The 25,398-nt window shown below is 50.7% G+C and overlaps 1 protein-coding gene and 1 long non-coding RNA gene across 2 annotated transcripts in view; both read right to left on the reverse strand.

The window, feature by feature from the left end:
* Positions 1-25,398, reverse strand: part of CDC42BPB (CDC42 binding protein kinase beta) — a 102,053-nt gene that overhangs the window by 50,971 nt on the left and 25,684 nt on the right. Inside the window, 3 exon segments of the mRNA XM_027066685.2 lie at positions 1,538-1,633; positions 4,701-4,784; positions 9,893-9,984. Coding sequence (XP_026922486.1) covers positions 1,538-1,633; positions 4,701-4,784; positions 9,893-9,984 — 272 coding nt within the window.
* LOC113601473 (uncharacterized) overlaps positions 12,661-25,398 on the reverse strand; it is a 29,194-nt gene continuing 16,456 nt past the window's right edge. Inside the window, exon 2 of the long non-coding RNA XR_003422780.2 lies at positions 12,661-25,015. This is a non-coding gene — a long non-coding RNA (uncharacterized LOC113601473). The remainder of the gene's footprint in view (positions 25,016-25,398) is intronic.

Consider the following 25,398-nt stretch of genomic DNA (forward strand, 5'->3'; position numbering starts at 1 on the left):
CCCGACAGCACCACTCAGGGGTGGCAGAGACAGCAGCCAGCCACGGGTCTGCGAACCCCAGTACCAGGGCCCAGGTTCACACACTAGAAAGCCCGGAGCCCCTGCCTTCCTTCTTGATTTTCACTGTACCTCTATTTGTGCAAGTCCAAACACTCAAGAAGATGCCTTCTTGGCTGCGATTGCTAACTGACCATCTTCTATCAGACATTTCAGACTGCAAGACACTACGCTGACTTCAGGAAAGATTAAACAAAATATGTTGTTTTCCTTCTGTACAGATCTGCGCCTGAACTCCTCGGAAATGGACCTGAGATGGTCGCCTCTGAGCGGGGGTGATGTGCACTCGGCGGCCTGCTGGGGAAGGGCCCTGAGCACCACCTCCCGTCACACGCTTGGACAAGTGGCTACGTCCCCTCCCGCTCCAGATGCCCCATTTAAAACGTGGTGACAACCTTCAGGGCCTAAGGCACGGGGTCCCTGGGGAGACGGAGCTAACCCACGCGCCCCTGCTTGATAAACATAACGGTCTCTCTGTAGACATAAACATATATGTTGTAAATTCTAAATAAACAGTGTAACAAACCATGTTACCTAATTCTGGACATTCAAAACTGACGGATGTCTTTGACGTGGGAAAGAGACGGTTGTAAGATGAATAAAAGAGACCCTATGTCCCTCTTGCTGTAGGAACGGAGCACAGAAGTGCGGGTGAGCTCAGGGAGACTGAGCTCAGGTCCCTGGCCCGAGGCCGTGCAGACCTTCGAAGCCCCTGCGGCCACCGCTGGGGCTGCGCAGGCAGGAGGAGCCGGGCAGAGACCAGCTTCTCCAAGGACGGTGCTTGCCCCGCACACCCAGAGCTCCACGTGAGGACCTTTTTAGGTTTAGGCAAACCTTCGGTCACATGGTCACTCTGGAATTAAGAGCAGCTGAGGGCAAAGGTTTGGCTTCTTTTCCCTTGTGAGCCGCTGTTTTGTGTCTGTTTTACAGGCATCTACGCTCACCTCGGGGCACACATGTCAATCGCACAGCGGACTGACCGGTCAAGACTGAAAGCCCCCACTTAGGTCGGAAGAGACAGATAACAAGAGTCCCCCCAAAACCCATGTCAGAAGACCTCAGCGAGCCCAGCTCGTTCGGGGAGGACTGCACACCAGCAGTGTCCTCGGACAGTGTCAGGCATCGTGGGTGACACGATCACCCACTCAGCGCCAAAGGCTGAGCCACTGTGGGTCCTTCGCGGCCCTCTCTCTTCAAACATAATCCAAGATGGAAAATGTCTCGAAGCCCCAGTTTATTTAAATGTAATAAACCCGGGGAACAAAACTGATCAGGTTATCTCGTGATGAGAATGGTCTGCCTTTAAAAAACCCCGCCCAGTTACTACCTTAAACCCACCCCTTCGTTCTCTCCGAGCACATATCCACGCTGTCAATTCCAAACCGCCTTGTTCGGTTTTCAGTAGCAGCACGAACGAATCAACCAATTTCACCCACATGCCGTCTGACAGACTCCTGACGCGCCTGAGACCCAGACGTACCAGGTGGTTTTCGTCCTGGAAGGCGTAGTGCAGAGCAGTGATCCACTGGCAGTCGCCGTTCACCAGCACGTCGCGCTCTTCTCGGAAACAAGCAGTCTGTAAAGAAGCAGGGGGAGAGTCGGTCTGGGCCCGTCCAAGGAGTGCGGTCCCGAGCAGAGGGTCCCTGCCGTGACAGGCTCTGGAGACGCGTCACCTGCCTCCCGGGCTGCAGGAAGCTCGGCCTCCCTCACTCACCTGGAACCACACGCATCCTCGCCTCCCCCAGGCCTTTCCTGCACCAAGGCGTCGGAGAGCTCACTTCCTCGGGCCGGGCCCGACCCGGCCCCTGCCCCTTCCACACATGCCACCTCTGCAGCCGACAAAGGAGAGTCGGCCCGGCTCACAGGTGGATCTCAGCAACACTCTCCTGGGTGGGCCGCTCCCACCCAGCACTGCCCGACCTCTCTGGACCAGACCGGCTTCCTCTCGATAGCCTGGGACGTGGCCGCCCCGCGTCTGCCCCTCCCTGTCACACACCTACGGTTTAGCAGCCACACGGCTGGCAGGAAAGGGCACACACCTGCTTACTGAGCTGAGCGCTGGAAAGTGATTTAATCACGGTAACTGGTGCCACGGTCATAACAGGATTCTGTGAAGAAGTATGGTCTGCAGCATATAGGTAAAAGGCTGTCTTTTAGGCTGTTACGGTGTATTTTTTTTTTTAAGAGCTTTATTACACAGGTGGTACCTAGATTTAAAAGTGACCAGGTATTTTGGCATAATCATAATAAAACTTTCTCTTTGTTGATCACCTAAGATTTTAACTCCCTCTAGATCTGAAACTTGCGAAGCTTAACAAAAATGACAGTGGCACTGATGGGAGCCCTTGGTCCACAAGGCACCGGGGAGTCCTACCTGCTCTCTCATGAGACTCACAGTGACCTCTGGAACTTGTTTTGTCCTGTGAGCTTTCTATTCTAAACTTATTTTAAAAATTTTTTATTTCCAAAAAAAAATGACTGAAGTAGATGTGCCCCAATTCTACTAATTAAAAGCAGATAAAACAACTCAAATGGACCAGCAATCAGCTTATGATGTCCAAATGTGCAGAGACCAATGCTATGCCCCCCAGCCCGCGGCCCCCCAGCCCACAGGGCCTGGCGCAGGGCAGCTGCAAGGAAGCCCCAGGGCCGGGGCTCCACGTTCTCAAGGGTCGACCCATCCACATTTAGAATAAAAGCCATTCTTAAACTCAGGGTCACCAGCATGATGACCCACAGACAGGAAATACATGTATTATTCAGCAGTTTTGTTTTGAGAACTTTCAGTACTTTTTTAATGAGCAAAACAGATGAGCTAGAAAGCACAGCACGACCCACAAAGTTATGAATTCACAGCTTAGCGACTTTTCCACCGCCCCCTCTTGGTGACGTCATGCTTTCAAAGATTTAGTGTTCACAGTAAACTAATTTATTAGGAATAAAATGATAAATTACTTTAACCATTTTATATCAATATTATTATGTTTTTATGTGTATCACACACACGTATATCCCATGACATGTACCCTGGGATAATCGTAATAATTAGCAGACATCCTTGGACTTTTCCGACTATGCCGATTAGGTAGGATCTCTGTAACCAGATTTAAATTTCATAATTTCAGAATGTACTCACCATGACATTTGGGTAAATACTAACTAGTTATAAGGCGTGAATCACCTCTCCCCAACCTTGGGACTTTTAAACACACACACACACACACACACACACCCGGTCTGGACGCTGATGCTGAACAACCAATCACTCCTCTAAAAATATAAACTTAAATGAATTTGCTACTAGCCTTTATTTCCCTGCTTATTCCTCCCCCAAACTCCTATGCACCACCAGCTGCCCTGTTCCCACGGAAGAGTTGCTCCAGCGATTTCCCTTGACCCCCAGAGCGCGGACGGTGCCACGAAGGGCTGCTGGGGCCGAGGCACGGCCACCGCGGTACCGCCTGAGGCAGGGTCCCCAGGCCCAGGTGACCACAAACACAGCGATGCTTCAGTTAACCAGCCTGCATTCATTTGGCAGAGGCCCGGTGCTGGGCACCACGGTGGGAAGGAGGAGGGTAGGGACGGGGAAGGAGACCAGACCATGACGGACAGGTAGGACGCACTGAGGATACTGAGTGAGAACGCCCACCCACCAAGCTGACGACAACCTGAGCTCAGGGGAGGGATCTGACCAGAACAGACGTTTGTACTGGTATCTGCCCAAGTGGCATCATCATCCCAGGGAAGAACTACCGAGCACAGGAAGGGCCACCTAAAATTACAAGGAAGGTTCAGAGTGACACGACAAGAGAGGCCAGAAACCAGAGAAGCAGTTTCCGGAGGAGGAGGTGGCTAATCCCAGGGGCGCTCAGTCCCGGGGTGAGCTTGCTTCACAGCTGGTGCAGCAGAGGTGGCGCTGAGGGCGTTCAGCCTAGGGGAGCCCAGCGAGAGGACACAGGGTAAGTGACGGAGCCTTGGAAAGGAAGGATGCTTGGCTCCCTGATGCAAAGTGGAGGACCACAGAGGATGGGGGGTGAAGGCAGACCGGGGGTGAGTCTGGTAGGACCAGAGGAAGAGCTCGGGCTGGCCCAGCAGCCTCACCGACTCCATCGGGGGCCGGAGCGGCCAGGGTCGGGACCGTGAAACAGGCCCCAGAGGGAGGGACACCGAAGTAAGGAAAAGCGCATCTAGACCTGCCAAGCAGTGACCACCTACTTCTGCTTACGATCTCCGTCCTCCCTCTGGGAGGGCATATGCAGACATCTCTGTGCTTACACAGGCTCCAGATCCAGTAATGCCTTGTGCACGGGAAGCAGAGCTGAGATAAATGCCCAGAGTTCCCGCAAAGGTTTTGATTGGTCCTCACATAAGTGAGCAGCCCTCAGCCGGCCGGGGGTGGGGGGGGTGGGGGGGGTGGGGGGGGTGGGGGGGGGGTCTGGCGCAGAGAGGAGAGAGGAGTGAGCAGGAGAGCGCAGAGAGGCGTGCGCACCGGGAGGGGCGGAGACGGTGGCGACAAGACACAGGTCACTCTTGTCAAGGAGGGAGGGGGGAGGCCCAGCTCTGCGAGGACTGTGGTGGTGGGGACCCAGCACATGCCCCTTACAACCCCCTTCTCCTGTTACTCTTTACTACTCCACGCTTACCTCTGCTCTTTTAAGCATTTCCCACTTGTTGAGGATTTTCATCGCATAAATTCGCTCAGTGTTCTTCATTTTGACAACAGCAACCTGGAACACAAACAGGAGTTTAACAAAAACGTAGCTGAAGGAACCAAAAGCCAGCACACGTTGTCACGTAACTACAGTGACATCTCAAGTGCCCGGAGAAATGAAACCCTGGAAAACGAGCTGCTGAGGAGACACAAGTTCTTCACGTAAATGCAGATCTGTCCTGCTAAGCATCGAACCTTGCCATTTGCCACACCACAACGTGCATATATATCCCTGCTCAGTTCCAAAAACTTCCGTGGTGGGCGGTGGGCGCACAGCGGGGCTGGCCGCCCTGGGCGAGCCTGGGACACGTGCCTGGGACTTTCACCATAAAAACTTTAAAAATCCACTCGCTGCTCCCAACCTCTCCCCCCCGTGTTCAAGGGTTCCGTCCCCACGCTCCTGCCACCTGCCCCACTGGTGCTACGTCTACCTCCTCCTCCCACCGCCGGCCTTGACATGCCAGCTCTTGCCTCTGCGATCTGTTCTCAAGGGGCACTGAGTGCCGGCGTGGGCTCTGGAGTGGGACTTGGGCAAATCCTCTTCTTTGTGCCTCGGTTTCTACAACTAGAAAAGGGGTAACAGCAGTACTGGCCCCAGATTGCTATGAGGACAAACCAGCGAATACACCTAAATGCACTTCGAACGGGGTTAGGCATATAGTGGGCACTCGGCATGTTGGCTGGCAGCCACGTTCTTCAAGGTACAATTCAAATGCCACCTCTTGCAGGAAGTCCTACTGGATTTCCCAGTCCCTGCCAAATCTCAGACGCGCTCTGACATCACTTACCAATACCAGATGTGATGCCTGTGCCAGCATACGGCACATTCTACCCTGCAAAAATCATTCACTGGCCTAAGTCCCCATCACAAAACCATAAGCTACTTACGTATGGCTGTTCCTTTCTGCTGCCAATGGCAGACAGCCACACGGCAGGCATAAACAATTATTTACTTCCTTGCTTTCTAAACGATGCATGTCATACAGTAACATCGTCAAAGTAACCACACAAGCTAACATGCACCAGGCACTTTCCCCGTGCCAGGAACTCTGCTCACTAATTGACCTGCACCCTCTCAGGTAACCCGCACCACAGTCCTCGATGGTGGCTATTTTTATATCCATATTTTATAGATACGGAACCTGAGGCTGAGAGGTTTAAATAACATGCTAACAAGTAGCAGAGTCTCACCCTCAAGTGCATGCACGTTAAAGATTATAAAGACAGTTATGATTAAATATTATCTTCCCTGGGCCTGACGATAGGGCGGGGGGTCCACAAAGAACATGCCTTGATGGAACCCCAGAGTCTGGTGAGGGTCAAAGGCCCCTCCCACAGCACACAGCTTCCCGCAGCCCACCATGTGGAAGTCGTCCTCCAGTCACCTCCTTCGGTCATCTCTCTCACTGCCACCCCAGTGCTCGCGGTGGTGGCTCTTCTTGTCACACCTGTTTAAGCTGCCGTTTACTAGCTGTGGTCTTAGAACCACTAACCAGGCTCGCTCCGATTCTGAATAAAGAACAAAGAATGCCGAACAAAGGTTCGGTGAGTTCTCCCATGTGTCCCAGAACATGCAATCTGGGCACACGTGATGTCATCACATTAGAAGTGTCGATTTCTTCCTAGAAATCAGCTACAATCAATAGGTGAAATGTTAGTGTTAAAAACAAAAGCTACCATAATGTAATCCCTATCAAAATATCAACGGCATTTTTCACAGAATTAGAACAAATAATCCTAAAATTTGTATGGACCCACAAAGGCCCCAAAGAGTCAAAACAATCTTGAGAAAGAACAAACCTGGAGGTATCACGTGCCCGGATTTCACACTACTACAAGGCTGTAGTGATCAAAACAGTACGGTGCTGGCACAAAAACAGACACACAGATCAATTAATGAACAAAGGAGGCAGGAATATACAATGGGAAAAGACCATCTCTTCAACAGTGCTCAGAAAACTGGACAGCTACATGCAAAAGAATGAAACGGAACCATTGTCTTATAGCATGCAAAAACAAAAACAAAAACAAAAAAGAACCCTCAAAGTGGATTAAAGATTTAAATAAAATATAACACCTGAAACCATAAAAATCCTACAAGAAAACATAGGCAGTAACCTCTTGGACGTCGGTCTTAGCAATACTTTTCTGGATCTCTCTCCAAGGAAAACAAAAGCAAAAATAAACTACTGGGACATCAAACTAAAGAGCTTCTGCACATGAGTGGAGACCATCAACAAACAAAAGGTAACCTATGGAACGGGAGAAGATATTTGCAAAAGATATATCCCATAAGGGGTTATATCTAGAATAGATAATGAACACACACAACTCAGTATCAAAAAAGCAAATGATCCAATTTTAAAAATAGGCAGAAAACTTAAGCAGACATTTCTCCAAAGAAGACATACAGATGGTCAACAAGACACATGAAAAGATGCTCCACATCACTTATCATCAGGGAAATGCAAATCAAAACCACAAGGTATCACACCTCCTACCCGTCAGAATGCCATTATCAAGAAGACAAAAAAAAATAAGTGTCTGCAAGGATCTGGAGAAAAGACTCATGCACTATGGTGGGAATACAAATTGATGCAGCCACTGTGGAAAACAGTATGGAGGTTCCTCAAAAAGTTTGAAATATAACTACCTTCTGACCCAGCAATTTCACTTCTGGGTATTTATCCAAAGAAAACAAAAGCACCAACTCAAAAAGACAGATGCATCCCTACGTTTACTGCAGCATTATTTACAATGGCCAAGATGTGGCAATAACCTACGTGTCCACTGCCTGATGAATGGATAAAGAAGATGTCATATATACCTACAATGGAATACTACGCAGCCGCAAAAAGGAAGAGATCTCACCATCTGCAATAACATGGATAGATCTAGAAGGTATAATGCTATGTGAAGTAAGTTCAGACAGAGAAAGACCAATACCAAATGATTTCCCTTTTATGTAGAATCTGAAAAACAAAACCAAACAAAACAAAACAAAACAAAACAAAACAGAAGCAGACTCATCGATGCAGAGAACAATCTGGTGGTTACCAGAGGGGTGAAATAGGGGAGAAAAGGCTACTTAGTATTTACTACAGAAATGGCCTCACTTGGAAGAAACGGTAGAGCTGATAACTTCTGAACAATCCAGATCTTGCTGAAAATGAGACACAGAGCACTCTGATCTCTTACTAGACGCTTACTTCTTTAGAAGAGGCCTGTCTGGGCACAGGCCATGTCCAGAAAATATGCCAGTGCCTTTGATAAAATACCCAGCAGGAAAAAGAAAACATCTGTCCACAGAAAAACACCTGTCAAACCAAGAACACGTAGAAGTGAAATGCAGGAGTAAAATTTAATGTAAAAACAAAAACCCCTGTATATTGAACAAGCTTTCTCTAATTGCACAACTTATAAAATAAACAATCTGTAAAAATCTCGTTTAGTTTACCGGAAACAACTTCTTGGCCCAAAACTCAGTCTCAATTGCATCAAAGAGAGCTGATGCTACAAGCATCTCCAAAATGAGACGTTTCCGTAAAGAAAACCAACAGAAGTGATCTTACACAACGTTAACAACTGATCTGGGGACATGACAACACAGTGGGACACCTGATGCCAGCCCCGATCCAGTACTGGAGGAACCAAAACAAACCGCCATGAAGAACATCGCTGGGCCAACTGAGAAACCTGGTGGAAGGCAGTAGATGAGGTGCAGGGTTGCAAGAACACCCCGGGGAGGCAATGGCAGTGACGCCACCATTACCAGACAGTGGCAGTGACCTTAGCCACAGAATCCAAGATTCTTTCTGCGGCGGGGGAGGACTGGCGAGCACGTGCAGGGAACCCAGACGGGTCGCAGGATGGCCGGGTGGCCGGAGGAGCCCGATGGCGATCCGAGCCCAGGCCATGGGGCCCCGGGGTGGGGAAGGGACTTACACAGGCCGAGAAAGCCTGGAGAGGGAGCAAAGGTAGGGGAGAGAACCCAAGGACTTTCGAGAAGGCCTGGGCAAGGACGGATTTCCTGAGTTTGGGAGGAACTTAAAAGGTGACACAGGCCCCTTCTCTGAAGCTCAGAAATCCGAGCCGTGCAGTTAAGTTCTTTGCAAAGAAGAGCAGTGAAAATCACCGGAGCCTATTGTGGCACAACACCGTTGTCTCCCCCTCTTCTGGAGAGCGACCCTCCCCTGCCCCGCGGCACCCCTGCGCCTCCCCAACCCGGTGCTAGGGGTGCGGCGTCCCCGCAGATCCCCGCGAGGGCCCGGGCCCGGTCCTGCTGCCAGGGAGACAGTCGGCAAAAGTACATGCTGCGCTGAATCGGGTTTCAATTTTGAAAGGTCTCTTTCTCCTCACTAAACAACAAAACCAGACCTGGACACGGGAGGAAACGTACGCCTTGCACACAAGTCCCGAGTATTCTGGAGCACCTTCTCGTCACGGCAGGTCGGGTCACTGTCAGGCAGAGCACGCGTGACGGGACAGGGCGGGTCACCGCTGGGCCCCACACGTGACGCCCCAGCAGCAGAGCTAAGGGGAAAGCTTAAGCGGAGGGGTCAGCGCATCCAGAAGCTTAGGAGGCTCGGCTCTTCGGTACTAAGCGTACACCCACCGATCCCAGTCTGCGGGGGGAGCCGCGGCCGGAGCCTCGGCGGGGGCACGATGCCCGCTGCACACGCGGAGCCTGGACGGGACGCCCCCTGCAGAGGCCGGGCCGGGGGCGGGATGAGGCCGCGCAGGCCGGGCCCAGGCACAGCTCGAGCACCGACGGCGGGCAGGCTGCTGGTGACGGGCGCAGCCGCTGTGGCCTCCCCGCATTCTGCAGAAGGTGACTGCCGGGATGTTTTCAATTAACAAGTGGACTTTTAATAAACTTCTTTGTCTCAAAGAGACGATTTTGGTCCAGACAATATGCAGGGTAACTCACCGGCCACCAGCTTTTGTTTTTATTTTTCTCCTCTTAATTGTACCCCGCAGGTTCCGCCCACCAAGAACTACTCTCCAAGTGACAGTGACAACGACCCGTCCCCCCAGATCGATGCACAGGGTCCTACAGACGCCTGGTGGCGGCGGCTGCTCTCCCGTTCTAGGCAAAATGCGCAAAACAGAAGTTCATCTTACCTCACCGAAAGCACCTCTTCCGATTACTTTAATTATTTCGAAGTCTTCTCGATGAAGCTGCATCTCCTTGACCAGCTGTGTAAACGGCTTAGCTATAAATTCAAAAAAAGGAAATCAACCATTTATTCTAGTAAGTTGGTACTACGTAAAAATTCAACAACCTGACTGGGGCATTCCACTACATGACACCGCTTTTTCAGGAAACAAAGGTTTACTTTTTAAAATGCTTGGTGTCTGACAGGTGTTGGGAAGTCTGTGTCTGCGCTCAACTAACTACGCAGATGTTCATCCTTAGCCCCTGTCCTTCAGCATCTGCTGTGACAGATGCTGCCACACAGAGGTCCGCTGCCGCTGGTCATGAACACAAGCAGCAGGTACACTGGAGGTGAGTAGGCTCCGTGGAGCCACAGGGCAGCCCGGGGTGGGGTGGGGGGAACACGAGACAAAATTCTCGCAGAGCGGCGGCCATCTCTGAAGTGCAGGCGGTGCTCCCGGACATCGTAACCATCCTTGCTAATCACGTGGGGACTCTAGCAGTGACCTCGGTAAGAAACGGGCAGAAGCACTTTACACGGCACTCACGTGTTCCATGCGCGCATGCACAGGTAACAGAATAATCATCCTTTTATTATCCACGTTGTAGGGAGGAGAAAACGGAGTCAGGTTTCTGTGGACAGCGTGCTGGGCTGAATAGGGTCTCCTCCCCCCTCCCCAAATCAGTAGTGTCCACCCAGAATCTGTGACTGTGGCCTTATTTGGAAGTGGGGTCTTTCCAAATGTAGTCAAGTTGAGGTCACAAACACGAACGAGATGGGACCTAAACACAAAAGGACTGGTGTCCTTACTAAGAGAAGGGAATCTGGACACAGAAGGGAAACCGCCCCGGGAAGATGGGAGGCAGGGACTGGAGTGATGCAGTCATAAGCCACGGGACACCAACTGCGCCAGAGGCTGGAAGAGACAGGGGTCCTCCCGGGGGCCTCTAGAGGGAGCACAGCCCCGCTCACACCTTGACTTTGGACTTGGCTTCCCCAACCGTGAGAGGAAAATCTCTGTGGTCTTAAGCCCCCCAGTTTATGGCAATTTGTTACCGCGGCCCAGGAAACCTTTCCAGAGACCGCGGGTAATTTCGTTCCGGGAGCGGAGCGAGAGGCAGCACCAGGACAGAAGTCCCGCAGTTCGACTCCAGGGACCGTGCACTCCTGACCACCACGCGTCACATCTCTTACAGCTGTTCTCATTTTCACCTTCAGGCCTACATCCACGTTTTACACTGACCTTCACACAGTTCTCTTTCAAATTCCCCACTACTAGTTTTGCAAAACGTTTCCATTGGGCAAAACGTACAAGGCTCTGTGTTATTTCTCGCAACTACACGTGCATCTGCAATCGTCTCCAAAAACAGCCAACAGCCTGCAGCCAAAACCTGCAACCTGACGTTTTCCGGATTTCTAATTGAGCTCCATATTATTAACGGAATTCTGCAGTTTTTCTCCTTAAATAGCTGCTTAATAAATACCATTAAGGTTTGGTCACCATGGTTCAGTGATCACGGCAACAACAGCCAGAGCACCACAAGGTTCTTGGTGCCTAAGGACAGTGAATTGTTACCACTATCAGTGCAAATGCCCATCAGCACAGAGATCAGGAAATAGGACACACGGGGACTGATTTAAAAAAAAAAACAAAAAACAAAAGGCCAGGCTAAAGAAAACCCTTGGGCTAGAACTTGAAAGGTTATCTATGGCTTTTTAGTTCTTTCACATATCACCCCCAAACAACCATTCCCAAAACTCCAAATAGATATCTGTACTTCAAACAGCCACCAAAAACCTCAACCTCTCCTGGTACCTTCTAGGGGAACCGCATGGTACCGTTCATTGTACAATGAAAAAAAAAACGATCCCAGCAAATCTCATCTGTTGTATTTTACCACCAGAAGGGAGAGCATAGGAGAGGAAAGAGAGCTGACCCGCTACGAACAAACTGTGGCACAGAGCACACTCGAGTGCACACCGCAGAGATGCTCGCTCTGGCAGGGGCATAATGCAACATTCTGGACTGTTCCACAAAACCCCAAGACTCACGAGAGGTGGCAGTCACTGTTTCCAATGTACAACCCAAACACATATTCATGAAAATCAAAGAGAATCCTACCCGTAATGAGCCACTTTTAATTTGCCCGTGACCCCGTGCCACTCTTGCTCGTAGGCATATTCCATGTTTCATATCGTCTGTATTCTTTTACTTTTTAGATGTCTCATGTTTCTGTACCACTCAATTATCATTTTAACAGATGCATGCTATTTCACTAAGTTGGTGCACCAACAATTGTAAATCATGTGTCTACTGAACAGACAGGTTAAACTTTTAATTTTGAAAATCAGTACCTTCTTTATGGTGAATAAATCTGCAATGAACCTTTGCATGCACAGAAGCTTTTTTACTATTTTAAAGTAATTTTAGGATGAAATTCCAGGATTCTCCAAAAGGCACTAACTTTTTTCGTGGTTCCTAATCTGTCACCACACCCCGCCCCCCAACACCATACACGGATGGTTCACCTGCCTTTGAACCGACAGTTCTCTGAGGCCTGGCGAGTCTACTCGTAAGCCCTACGGGGAGGACTACCCACTCATCACAACTGCTCACCGATCACGTCTTAATCTTGTTTAACCTACTGCATAAGTGCTTTACTCTGACTTTGTGAAACATGCTACCTGTAAACGCCACGCCTCCGCTCGGTTCCTGCTTTTCATCTCAATTACACTATTTTTACTTTACAGAAATTACTTTTCATAAAAATATTTTCAACAAAACTGAACTGATTCATTTTTTTCCTTCGTCCTTTCACTATTAGAGCCTACAAAGTTATCCACTCTTTAAAGATCTAACCTTCAATCCTACTTTCTGCTAAACGGCTTTTAAAAACAGATAACCCATTATTCGTCTGCCGTTGACAACATGCAGTGTTTGTCGTAACTTGCAGCTGTAACCATCTCTACGCGTTGGCGTGGCCTGACGGTGCAGGGGGGTCGGGGGCGAGCGGCCCAGCGCCCATTCTGGAGCTTCAGCTCCTCCGTGTACCACCTGGTAGCCAGCCGTGCCAGAGAAGCCACTTCGTCCTCCGGGACTCCTCACCCACCTCAGGGGCCCACTGACCCTGAGGACCGAGGCAGGTAGGGGCGAAGTGCCTCGCGGCCATCCCTGTTCTTTCCACATCGATCACCTTATCCTCCTCGTCGAGTTCCCTCCTCCCCTTTGATACAAACGGTCTTGTTGCTTCTGCCTTGTACACAGTTCTGCGCAAATTTCCCCGAACTGGATGGGCATGAATTCACCAGGCCAGTCAGATGAACGGGAAAATGGGACGAACGCTTGAAAAGACCCAAGAGTTCTGAGGACGCAGTGAAAACGTGACACTGGCGTGTACCAATCACGAAGACAAGCACGCACGGCAGCAGACCGCCCTGTCCACTGCGCAGGGCCACCAAGTCGCGCTGATCCCACGGGACTTCTCAGGTGAACGGCAGAGAGGGAGCTGTCAACCAGAGTCAATGCAAAACCAGGGTGACCCTGTCATCCGGGTCGGGCGGAGCCCAGAGTTGAAGCACACCAGCTCTCTGAGCACCGAAGTTTCACGTAAAGAACTGTTAGGAGCGCTAACTCGCCACGGACACAGCAGGCGCACACGCAGGAAGCAACACGACTACCCGCGGGGTCAGGGAACCGAAGGAGGGAATTCCGGACACTAGGCAAAGGGCTCCGCACGGCTGAGGGTGGGCTGCTGCTGGCACGGGGGTCTCTGTGCTCACGGGTGGGGACCCGAGAAGCTGAGAGGGAGAGAAGCCCACCTGACGCCCGGATGTCCTGAGCAGCTACTACTGGCAGGCACTTTGGCCTGGAGGAAGAAGGGTTCCAGGGGCGTCACTCAAAGAGGAGCAGCAGGAAGTCCCCGGGCCCCTCTCCCTCCTGCACCCCCCTCCAGTCTCCTTCTGGAGCCCTTAAGGCAGAGCCCAACAGGGAGTGGGGGTCAGAGCCCCAACGGGGAGATGCTGGGTCGAGAGGATGCTCCTGCAGGGCAACGGGATGGGAGATGGGTCGTAACCAGGAGGACTGATCAAATAAATGAACAAACTCAGGATAACGGGAGCCAGGGTCCTCACTGTCAGGGAAGGGAGTTACCAATAAGGGAGAACTGGGGAGCCTGGGCGGCTCAGTCGTTTGAGCGTCCGACTTCAGCTCAGGTCACGGTCTCATGGCTCGTGAGTTCGAGCCCCGTATCGGACTCTGTGCTCACAGCTCTGCTTCGGATTCTGTCTCCCTCTCTCTCTGCCCCTCCCCCACTCTCACGCGCTGTCTCTCAAAAATAATAAACATTAAAAAAAATTAAAAACAAAGACGAGTAAGGGAGAATAAACCCTGCAGGACTGGATCAGAATCGGGGGTGTCAGTGTGACCTCATGATGATATACAGGGACATCAAAAACACAGACCTGAACGGCTGGGTACATACACAGGGTCCTCGTTCTGTCCACCGACAGGCCAGGAGGCAGCAACATCCAACAACGAGCGCATCTAGCGCCTGAGCTCGGTTTCTAAATACCAGCCTCCGGCAAAGGAGCCAGGACTCCTCGGGCCCTCCCAGAGCCGGCGCTAGAACATTCTGTGCCAGAAAGCAAAGAAGGGCTCGAAGAGTCATGGGTACTCAAAATCAACGCCAATGGTCGCAGACTACATACATTAAAGAGGAAACCAGGAGTCCATACTGATCTGAAAGTTTAAAAATCTAATGAGAAATGAGGTATTTATATAGTTTCAAAGTAAATCCAAACACAATAGTTACCAACAAAGGGAAACAGGTGACTTTACAGCGAGGTCTGGAGAACACCACTACCTAAATCAGGGGATCAGAGCGAACACTACCACCAGCCGTGTGACAAAATGAAATTGTGACGTCACCTGATGGGACCCAGTGAGAAAATGCAGCGTCACTTCTGTGACTTTCCTGCCCAAGTTACATAACCTGAGTGTAATCACGAGGAGACAGGAGGTGAACGTAGGGACAGGTGTGGAAGCAGAGAGAGCTGAGGGTGCCGCCTCCCACCGCCGCCGCCCACACATGATGACGACACACGACACCCACACGGCGGGAGAGGAGGAAGAAGCGGCCGCACCCAGGTTAGGCTGTGGAAGCGCAGTGCCCTGCGACGTGGGGGGAAGAACTCGAGGGGACCGCCGCAGACGGTGCACTGACTCCCGAGGGACAGACCCAGGGAGAGCAGGTTTGGGGGGGGAAGGGAGGGATGACGGCAGCGTGCAATCAACATGTTCCCTGTTTCTGCTGCGGGGCCCAAGGCAGCGAGGATGCCAACCTTGTAAAACTCGACTGCTGTTTCACACGTGCAAAAACGCACGACCTCAGAAGCACCAGGTGACGCGGGGGGTGGAGGAGAGATGGGGACGGGAGGGGAGGACAGTCCACTGCCAGGAATCTGGAGACCACCGACCTGGAGGAGCCCGGGCACTGGCATTTCTTAAGCCTTTTTTCAGTCTGCCAATGTTACTTCGCTGACTTAATCTAGAGCTTGGGATGCTCTTCGGGATACAGAACGTCCCAGGAAATTATATGCACTGGGGTGTGACTCAGCTTGTCACCCATTCAAAGTATGCAGGATGCAGAGCAAAACCACAACAATTAAAACACCATTTGGGGCTCATTTAAAAAAACTGTTTTAAGATGAAAACTTTATTTTTTATTTTTTTTAATGTTTATTTTATTTTTATTTAGAGAGAAAGACATAAAGCGTGAGCAGGGGAGGGGCAGAGAGAGAGGGAGAGAGAGAATCCCACACAGGCTGCGTGCCGTCGGTACAGAGCCCGATGCGGGGCTCCAACCCACGAACCGGGAGATCATGACCTGAGCCAAAATCAAGAGTCAGATGCTCAACTGACTGAGCCACCCAGGCGCCCCTGGGATTCACTTTAAATATCATTTATGCTAAGGTTCTCCTAGAAGACAGACATCTCAGGTAACGTGAAGAAAACAGATCAGCTATAATGTTTAAAATGTTTGATTTTCACGGTGATAATGAACCTGTCGATTTTGAAGTAAGAGAAACATAACTATTATACATTTTGGAAAGGGTGAAATTACCTCTCCTCCACATCCCATGAGCCAACACCAAAAGGTGACAGCTCAGCAAACACTCGCTGGGCGCCCATGTGCTGGCACCAGGACAGAGAAGTGGGCCCGGCTGCCGGAGGCCCCCGCGGGACTCTGGCTCCAGCAACTGCAGGGGTGGGGCTGCTCAGGGTCGTGCGCCGCCCACACCTCCCCCTGCGCCTGCACCTGCACACCATCTCGGACCACTCCCCGGTGCCCCCGTCCCTCTGCAGGGACCTCCCAGCTCGCCTGTGCCCTCGCACCCACTCTCCAGCCTCTCCGGCCATGGCACCACCTGTGCCAAAGCCGACACAGTCGCATCACCTCCCCGGTTCGGACTCCTCACAGCGGGGCATGGCTCCGGGCTAAGACCTGCGTGCTCAGAGCCTGCTGCACGTGTGGGCCCCCCTACACCCCTGTCCCCCACCCCGGTCCCACCACACCTCAGGTCCTTCTGCTGCTCAGGCCCTCAGGCAAGCCTGGGTCTTCCTAAGCAGAACCCTCACCCCCACAGGCTCCTGCTCATCCTTGGGACCCCTGAGGTGGGAGGTGGCCCCAACTCCAGCCGGCTGACCGGGTCAGGAGCCCATCAGTCCTCCAGGAAGTAGGCCTCGGAGCCATACCAGCTCACTGATGTCTTCCCCACTGGCCCGGAAGGCCCGGGAAGGCAGGGCTACTTCCGCCCTGTTACCCACCACTGCCCAAGGCCCTAGCACCACGGTGGGGATGCAGTGCCACAGCAGACTGGATGCCCACCTGACGATGCGGTGTCAGAAAAAGGTCACCTCCTCAGGTGGCGGGGGGGGGGGGGGGGGAGTGGTGTCATATTTTCTAAGGTAAAAGTATATTCAACAACCTAGGATATCTTCCACCAAAAAAGACTGAACAAAGCTTTAGCCCTTAGAGCACTAAATGTTTATTCAGAGATTTTTCTTTTCCTAATCTCTTCATTCTTCCACAACCCAAGACTGTCCCCAAAAGAACTCTCTTACTGCCCTAAAAGGCAATGAATTAATCAACCAAAGGCAAGCACTAGCCAACAGGAGATCCCATCTATAAGGAAAAACTGGAGTCCAGGGTTCCCTTTAAACAGGAAAGCACTTTGCCAGAAAGAACTGGGGGTGGAGGGAGGATCTTTGGCTGAAACGGACAGAAAATCATTGTGAAATGAGAAACCAATGCCCCCCCCCCCCCCCCCCCCGCCTTTGGTTTGTTTATCAGGAGAGGAAATAAGATCAGACTGGCTGGAAGGAGTGTCAGGGAGGGACACTCAGAGGAAAGAGGACTGTGTCACAGAGCAGCAGCCCACAGGAAGGCACACGGGAAGTGCCACTCTGCCCCCTTCGAGCTCGCACCATGACCTCCCTCTGGACTCGACCCGCACTGCCCGCCCCCGTCACCCGCCCGCTCCACTGTGGCAGCTTCAGCCACTCAGTGGTCAGGCATCTGGAACCGGTCGTACAGATTACCCAGCGCACATAATACATTTGCTACTGCAGAAACAGGAGCCCCCAAAGCCAAGTGACAAGGGGACACGAGGAACAGCTCCCCTCCCTCCCCAGTGCCAGTCCACTCCACTCTGTGGTGTGGGGCTCCGCTCCTGGAAGTCCTCCCCCAGCAACTGCCAGCTACTGCTCAGGTCCTATCCAGGGACCACAGGTCAAACACCTGCTGCTGCACACAGCGGCGGCCCCACTGCTGGCTGGGTACAGGACAGGGGCAGCTCTGGGAGGAGCCCAGGAATGGCACTGGAGTCCCAGGAACATGCCCGTGCTCTACAGACCTCATTTCTCACAGAGGAGAAAGGGCCAGCCAGAACAGCACCCCAAGGACGGGGAGTATGGCCACAGGCAGGACGGTAAGTGGGCAAGGCATGACTTTGACCCCGATGAGCCCACACAGGGGAACTGGAGAGCAGGGCAGGACGGAGAGTCAGGCTGAGGCTGTCATCTAACAAGGGGCAGGAAAAGCAGACACTCTCCTCCAAGTACCAGCTTAGTCAGTTTCAAAACTGCTTCAAATTCATTCTCACAGTTCAGACCGCTGATACACCTATCATAAGGTTTCTGAAAAATGTGCTTAACTTACATCAAATGGGGTTTACTTGTTTTAATATCTAATTTTGTTAAATGACAGAACACTTTCCTTCATCGGGAGTCCGTCACAAACCCTTCTGGTTATAAATTGCCAGTTCTGAATCTTCCAAGGGGCCCTGTAGATAAAGTCCTCTAAATATGAACTCACCCAGGTAGGCTGATCATCAGGAATTACAGTGTGGTAACATGAACAAACATCACATTTTAACTTAACGCAATCTCAGACTTCTGAGAACTGAAAGAGAAGCCCCTTACCCTCCTCTGACTCACGCCCGGAAGGCACAGACAGAGTCAGTGGAAACTGGAGAAGTCAGGGTGGGGAGATGGGTGGGGAGGTAGCAGGGAGTCAACAATAAACCAGGAAAGATCTCATTCCAACAGCCTGCTGTCACACTAACGCTGGCTGGCCCCACCTCGGCTAACCTTGCTCAGACCTAGTTCAAGGACTCCTGGGTCAGCCACGCATTCCTTCGTCTCTGCATCCACTCGGTTGTTGATTGACTGCTTTTCTCAAACCACTGTAATTTTGGCCCGCCCTGCTTTGTAAATTACCGACCTAAAATCCCACTGCCTCACTGCTGTGTGTCAACTTAGAAGCGACTGTCTTTTCGACCTGAGAGCAGCACAAGTCTCCCCCACAACCTGCTGGGCAAAGAGCCTATGCAAAGTGAGCAGTCGTCACAACAGATGTCTGATTTCTAAAGCCAACTACCCGACTGATATGAATACAAATACACATTTAAATAAAAAAAAATACCCGAGTGGGGCACCTGAGTGGCTCAGTCAGTTCAACATCCAACTCTTAATCTCAGCTCAGATCTTGATCTCAGGGTCGTGACTTCAAACCCCACCTGGGGCTCTGCACTGGGCACGAAGCCTACTTAAAAAAAATCCTAGGGTACAATGGAACGATATAAAAAGCAGAGCCAACTGAGTGAGGCATATACACAAGTCACACAAATGCAACAAACGCACAAACAGAAGACTGCATTGTGCCTTGGTGCCTACACCAGAAAGAAAGCCAGTTTCAGGCCATTTCTTCCGTGAGTCACTAGAAGCATGCTGTATATGTACACTCTAAAGTTAAGAAACAGGAAAATCAAAAGTACAGACTGTGTGCTGGTTAGCACATGGCAGGGGCCGAGGCTGGGGTGACTTCCTCCAAGATCACCATTCCAGGACTGAGCAGAAGGGGCCTGCGGCCGGGCAAACTACCCCAGGGCCCGGTGTTAGACACAAACACGCTGGGCCCCTGCGTGAACCCGGCAGAGCTCCTTGGCTTCTCTAAGGCTGTCTGCTCACCTGCTGAGATGAATGGTGCCTACCCAAAAAGTGACTGAGACTGCTGAATTATATTATATATACCATAAATTACCGTGTTATAACACCCCACCCCCCAGCAAAGCACTTAGCTCTGTCTAGCATATAGTAAATTCTCATTAAACGGTAGCTACAGCTATTGGGTGACATAGTTTTCTTAACAATTATATTAGTATTACTTATATGTCATATTTAACAATAAGTAAACAAACCTACCACCAAAATGATCCTAGAATCCAGCAAAATTACCAAGAAGATAAAGACTTGTTACAAAACAGTTTCGCCAGGCCGATTACACATGGATGACACCTAAATAGTACCCAATAATTGCCACTAAGCAGCCTTGTAAACCAAGTGCCAAAAGGGGCCCTATACAGCCCTAGAGGGTGGACTATTTTGAGGAGCACACCTTAAACGTCAGGGCTGCCCCAGGCAGAGGCTCCTGGACATGCTAGATTAGGGGAGAAGGAAAAGTTTGCCTGCAGAGTCCAAACCACCCCAGACAGTCTGCACTCAGGACCGCCCCGCCCCCGGTGGATGAGGCACCTCTGATCCCTGACTGAAGCCGCGTGTCTCCGGACTCCCCGTCAAGGAACTCTCCGCCAGGCGGCGAAGTGCACTCGAATCGTTTCGGTGACCTTCACATTCCCACCTGACCTGCGCCTTTTCCTCGGTGACACCCAGATTGAGGATGTCTTTATAAGTGCAAAACATGAGGGGAAAGGAAATTCTGCCTCGGGCACAGCCTGTGACAGACACCCGCCAGGCCGGACGGGGCTGCTCCACAAACCTGTTCAAAGGCTCGTCATTAACTGCAGTGCAGCGACTGGGAAACGCAGGAGCTGAAGACATGCTTGAAAGGGCACAGTCAGGTTACCACCTTTGGGGCGAAATGGGACAAAACCCTTCTGAAGGATTCATTTTTTTTTTTTCCTGTGGTTAAGTAGAATGTTTAACATAGGAGTTCTAGCTATTTTGTTTGTTTGACTTCATCTCAATAAAACAGGTACAGGGCACAGTGCGTGCATGTCAAACGGTCAGCCATTAATTTAGAGCATTTCCTGGTGCACCTGCTATGAAGCACCCACAGCATCTGAGTGGCCACAAAATGGCTGTGAGTTTGCACCAAATGCATGTTACTGCTGCCCACCCGACCCAGTAACCCTGCCAGGTGGGAGGTGGCATTATCCTCGTCTTGCAAGAAACTCTGGATCTGTGCCCCGGATTGCAGGCCTTGAACCCAGGGCTGATGCCAGGTCCAGTCTGTGTCTTTTCAGGGCACTAGGGTCAGGGTCCTGAGTCCCGGTGGGGCAGCCGTTCCGCCCTCTGGCAGCCTGAGATAATGGAGTGGAGGCCTGGTCGGAAGCGACCCTCCAGTGCCCCTCCCTAAGGACCCTTAAGCCACCTCCTCGCTCTGGGATTACGCGAACTGACACGGACAGAAGAAATGTTTCAGGTTTCTGTTACCCTCTGACATACCCCATCCCAAAACTTAAGTCAGAAAAATAGTAATTAAATGCGGTGGCTCGTCTGTTTCTTTCACTCAGGTGCTGGTGAAGAACCCAACCATGGAGTGCAAAGATTTGGGGAAACTGCGTCTCATCCTCGCCAGGAACGGGCACAGCTTCTCGTTCCTTTCTGTCCTGTTCAGCCCCCTAGGGCCTTCCAACCACCTCTGCAGTTTTTCTTCGAGCTCTAAGTCCTCCACACCCTTCCTTTACCTGTGACCATCTTCAAATGCCACAGATCTGAAGGTATTTTGCTTTAACATCTGAACTATTCACCAGGAAGGTGAATTCAAAAGACCCAGCTAGGTGAGCAGAGGTTGAGGCCGGCTGCAGGCCTCCGCTTCAGCCATGTGGACCGCTGCTGGTCACGGGCACCTACCAGCTGACCACGCACCCTTGCCGTAAACAGCATCATGGCGCGGTGACCCTCTGGCTTTGTCCCAGAGTTCTCAGTCCTAGATAAGGACCTGCTTCTTATCCATCTCAGACACGCCCTGCAAGATCTGAGCAATGCAGACCTCTGGCCCAAATTCAATTCAAACCCTATTTATTAAGGAAAGCCTGACTGCGACCGGACCCCCTCCGCAGGGCCACCTCCCGAGGCCACGTCCCTGTCGTTCGGGGTCCTCTGGGCTTAGCAGAGAGCAGGGACAGAAACACACTGAACACGGCACATGGGGAAGCAAGGGGAGGGCTACAAAGAATTTTAAGGAACAAGCTGTATGAGTGAAAGAGAAAACAAAGAAAAGAAACCAGCTGTGAGGGCACAAGGGAGAAAACATGACAATGTATTTTTTGAAGGGGGTTGTGGAAGACAGAGGGAAAAATGAGTCAAAGTTAAATCATCCTTGAAGTCCTGCTTTTGTATTAGACACAGGAGCACCTGTGTGTGTGAGAGCGCGCAGCCGTGAGCCTGAGAGGGGCAGTGTCAGCAAAGGTATGGAGAAGGGTACCAGCTGTCTCCATCTGGAAGAACCTGCAGGGGCAGAAGGAGCTGGCTGAGCAAGTGAGGGGGGCCAGCATGAACACAGACCTGGCTCGTTTATCTCACTCGGAAGCCACAGCGAGGACCCCAGGATCCCGTAGGGGGGAGGTTACGCTGACTGAAGTCTGTGTTGACTGAATAAATGAAGACATGAGGTTAACACGTGAAAGCATTTCGTAAACCACAGTACTGTATAAAAATGCTTGTTGTCCCTGAGGTAATGACCACTACCTAACCGGTAAGAACCCAAAAGGTTTTATCTACAAGTTCTAAAATATATCAGAATCAATTAAACAAATAACTTATTAAGCACCTTCTGTTTGCCAGGAACTGTTCTAGGCAGCATGGCTAGGTCTGGGAACAAAAATCCCTACCTTCCTCATACGTATGAAGAACAGGCAGTTATGTGGAAAACAGTAAATCCTTCAGAAAAAAGGAAAAAGGGCAGGGAAACTGGGAATGTTGTAGAGTAAGGAAGGAGAGTTTATACAGTGCCAGCGGTCTGGACAGAAGCTGCAAAGTTGGTGGGGCTGGATTCTGACTCCAGTTTGAAGGTGGAGCCCACAGGATTTCCTGCAGGGCTGCATATGCAGTGTGCGCATTATCCGAATTATCCGAGGTGTTGGGGTGTTTGCTGGGAGCCGCCAGTGAGTGAGATGGCAGGGGGATGGAGCAGACTGTGGGGTGAGCTGCACCTGTCTGCCGGGAGGTGGCGGGACACCCGAGCCTGGCCGTGAGCTGTGAATGTGGGTACTCGGTGTACAGCTGGCATCAGAGTCACAGGCGTGGATGAGATCCCTGGGGGTTAGCAGAGACAGAGGAGGGGACGTGAGGACGGGCCCTTTGGAGATCAGGAGGCTGGGGGGGAAGAGAAGGAACCAGCCAGGAGCCTCGAGGAGGAACCAGATCGAGACGCGCGACAAGCTGGGAATTAACTACTGTTTTTTGCCATGTGGACATCACGGTGGCCCTGACACAGCAGCAGCTCAGGGAACGCTGAGGGACAAAAGCCTGATTACAGTGAGTTTGAGAACGGGAGAGGAGGCAGTGAACACGGGGAGAACGAACGCACCATTCTGAAGAGTTTCGCTGCTAAACAAAAAAATGCATGGACTAGATGCCTGAAATCATTTTCACCAAACAAAAAACAAAAGACTACTCATCTTGGTAGAGGTAAAGGTGATCCGTTCTGAAACTGCTAACATCTCACTGATCAACTAACCCATCAGGCTCGTGGATGGGGGCAGGGATGGAGAGGAGTCTGTGTTACTGACATCACAGATGTTATCAACAAAAAGCTCGTTTTCACTGGTTTAGATGGTAACAGCAAACCATAATCCCGGGGTTATCAATTAAATGTCTCAAGCTTCAACCAGCAATCCACAGAATACAGCCATTTCCTTACAATGAATGTTAACGACACTCCATTTTCCAAGGCCGGTGCCGGGACCTCAGCGGTGTCTCCCGAGACTGCCCTCTCACCCGCACGGGGCTCCGACCACACGCACCCGCACCAGTGCTCTGTGGTTATTTTATTTTATTTTTGGTAGAAATTAATGATTTTACTCACTGGCTTTTTCTTTTTTTTCTTGATCTTTATTGAATTCGGAGTAAAAAATTTTAATATTGCTAAAGAAAATAAAGTTAGGAACATACATACTGCTTTATCAAGTCAACACCTGAGATTATAAGTATATATGTGTGTGTGTATATACACACATACACATTATAATAAAGACTTCACAGTGTGCCAAAGAGAGGTATGTAAGGCCACCTACAATCACAGTGTGCAGTCTGTTAGCTCAGCAGTAAGTATCACAGCCGCTCTAAAGATGGTTTTGTAATCCCAAATCTTACTTTGTTAACTAGGCAGCCAGGAATCATCATAACTGACAAAGTTCACCTTCAGCATTCTATGGCTACAGACGGTGGTGCCCCACAGGTCATTTGGCCCTCACCAGGACGAGGAAGGGGCCGGGGGATGGACAACCAAGGACGGACCCCTCCCCCCTACCCAGCACAAGGCCAGAGCCATCCTGCGCAGACACTTACAACTGGGCTGTGACCAGCGGGGCAGGAAGCAGGGCAGGAGTAACAGTAAGGGCAAGGACGGGAACCCAGAAGGGGGTGTGTCTACACCACCTCTGTGTGGTGGAAGGGAAGGGAAGAAGAGGGGCTCCAAAGTTCCTGCCACCAGTCTGTCAGAGTAGGTCCTAACCTGCTCCTCCTGGTTCTCATCTCGTGCTCGAGCCTGGCTGGCACATTTCCTGAAGACAAGTCACAGGGCTCGAGACAAAGGACACTAACAACATGGTATACAGGAAGGACACTGCAGCTGAGAGTCAAGCAGTGGGGAGAGTAAAATCACAAAGTGGGAAGTCTGCAGAGCGTCCGTCAGCAAATCAACACATTCAAAATAAAGGTGACCGAATTTCAGTAATCAGTCATTTGAGGGAATTTTCAGCAACCAGACAATACCCACCAACCTTCCGTTACCATTCATTCAAACTTAAGCCACGGTCCTATTTAAGTGAGATCCTGGCTGAGTAAATTAGTCTTTTACTCTTTCTTCCACCCCAAATATTTGATAAAATATTAAATCCACTCCATTGCTAACGGCAGCCACCCCTTGCTTAACGTTTTCATACGCGTCACGGATGTCATAAAACAATCTCTAAAACCTGCAGGATAGAGATCATTACCTGCTTTTGATAAAGTAAGCTAAGAAAACACAAAGCCCAAGTTCATATAAATGGCTGGTATTTTTATTCTCTTTTTATCTTTATTTCTCACATATATGATTATTCATATTTCTCAGAACAAATTTTCCAATTTTAAAATGAGAGGAAAAAATAACTCCCCTTATTTTTCTTAGTGTTCTTAACAGAATCCTCCAGGCGGAGTATATTATCAGATTTTCTGTGTGTGCCACTGCTGCAAATCAGAGAAGTCTGGCTTTCCTTCCGCACGGTAAGGTAACAGCTGCTCCTGCTTTCACGGTCAGTACATCTTCTGCGGCACGAACAGTCACTGGTAGCCAGTATCGTTCTGGTTAAAGGTGAAGCGTATCATGCAAATTCTTTAAAAGCTGGTAATCAAAGTAAACAATCCTTCCATACCCTTCTAACAGATTATTTATCATCCTTACATTCTCCCCATTTGTATTTGTTATCTCTTGAGCTCCCATACGTGCACACACTGTGATCCAGCTATGTCTACCAAAAAGACGCAAGAATGTTCAGAGCAGCTTAATTCAAACTGCCATAAGCGCTAACAACCCAATGCCCAGGAGAGCAGACAAATCTGCAGTATTGGTGCAACGGGCACACATACCAACAAAAAAAGAAGGAACTGCTGCACGCAACACTGATGAATGTCAAAGATACAGCGTGAAGCTAAAGAGAGCAGACACACAATCCTATGTGATTCCA

This window comes from Acinonyx jubatus, chromosome B3, assembly GCF_027475565.1.
Source record: "Acinonyx jubatus isolate Ajub_Pintada_27869175 chromosome B3, VMU_Ajub_asm_v1.0, whole genome shotgun sequence".
NCBI lineage: Eukaryota > Metazoa > Chordata > Mammalia > Carnivora > Felidae > Acinonyx > Acinonyx jubatus.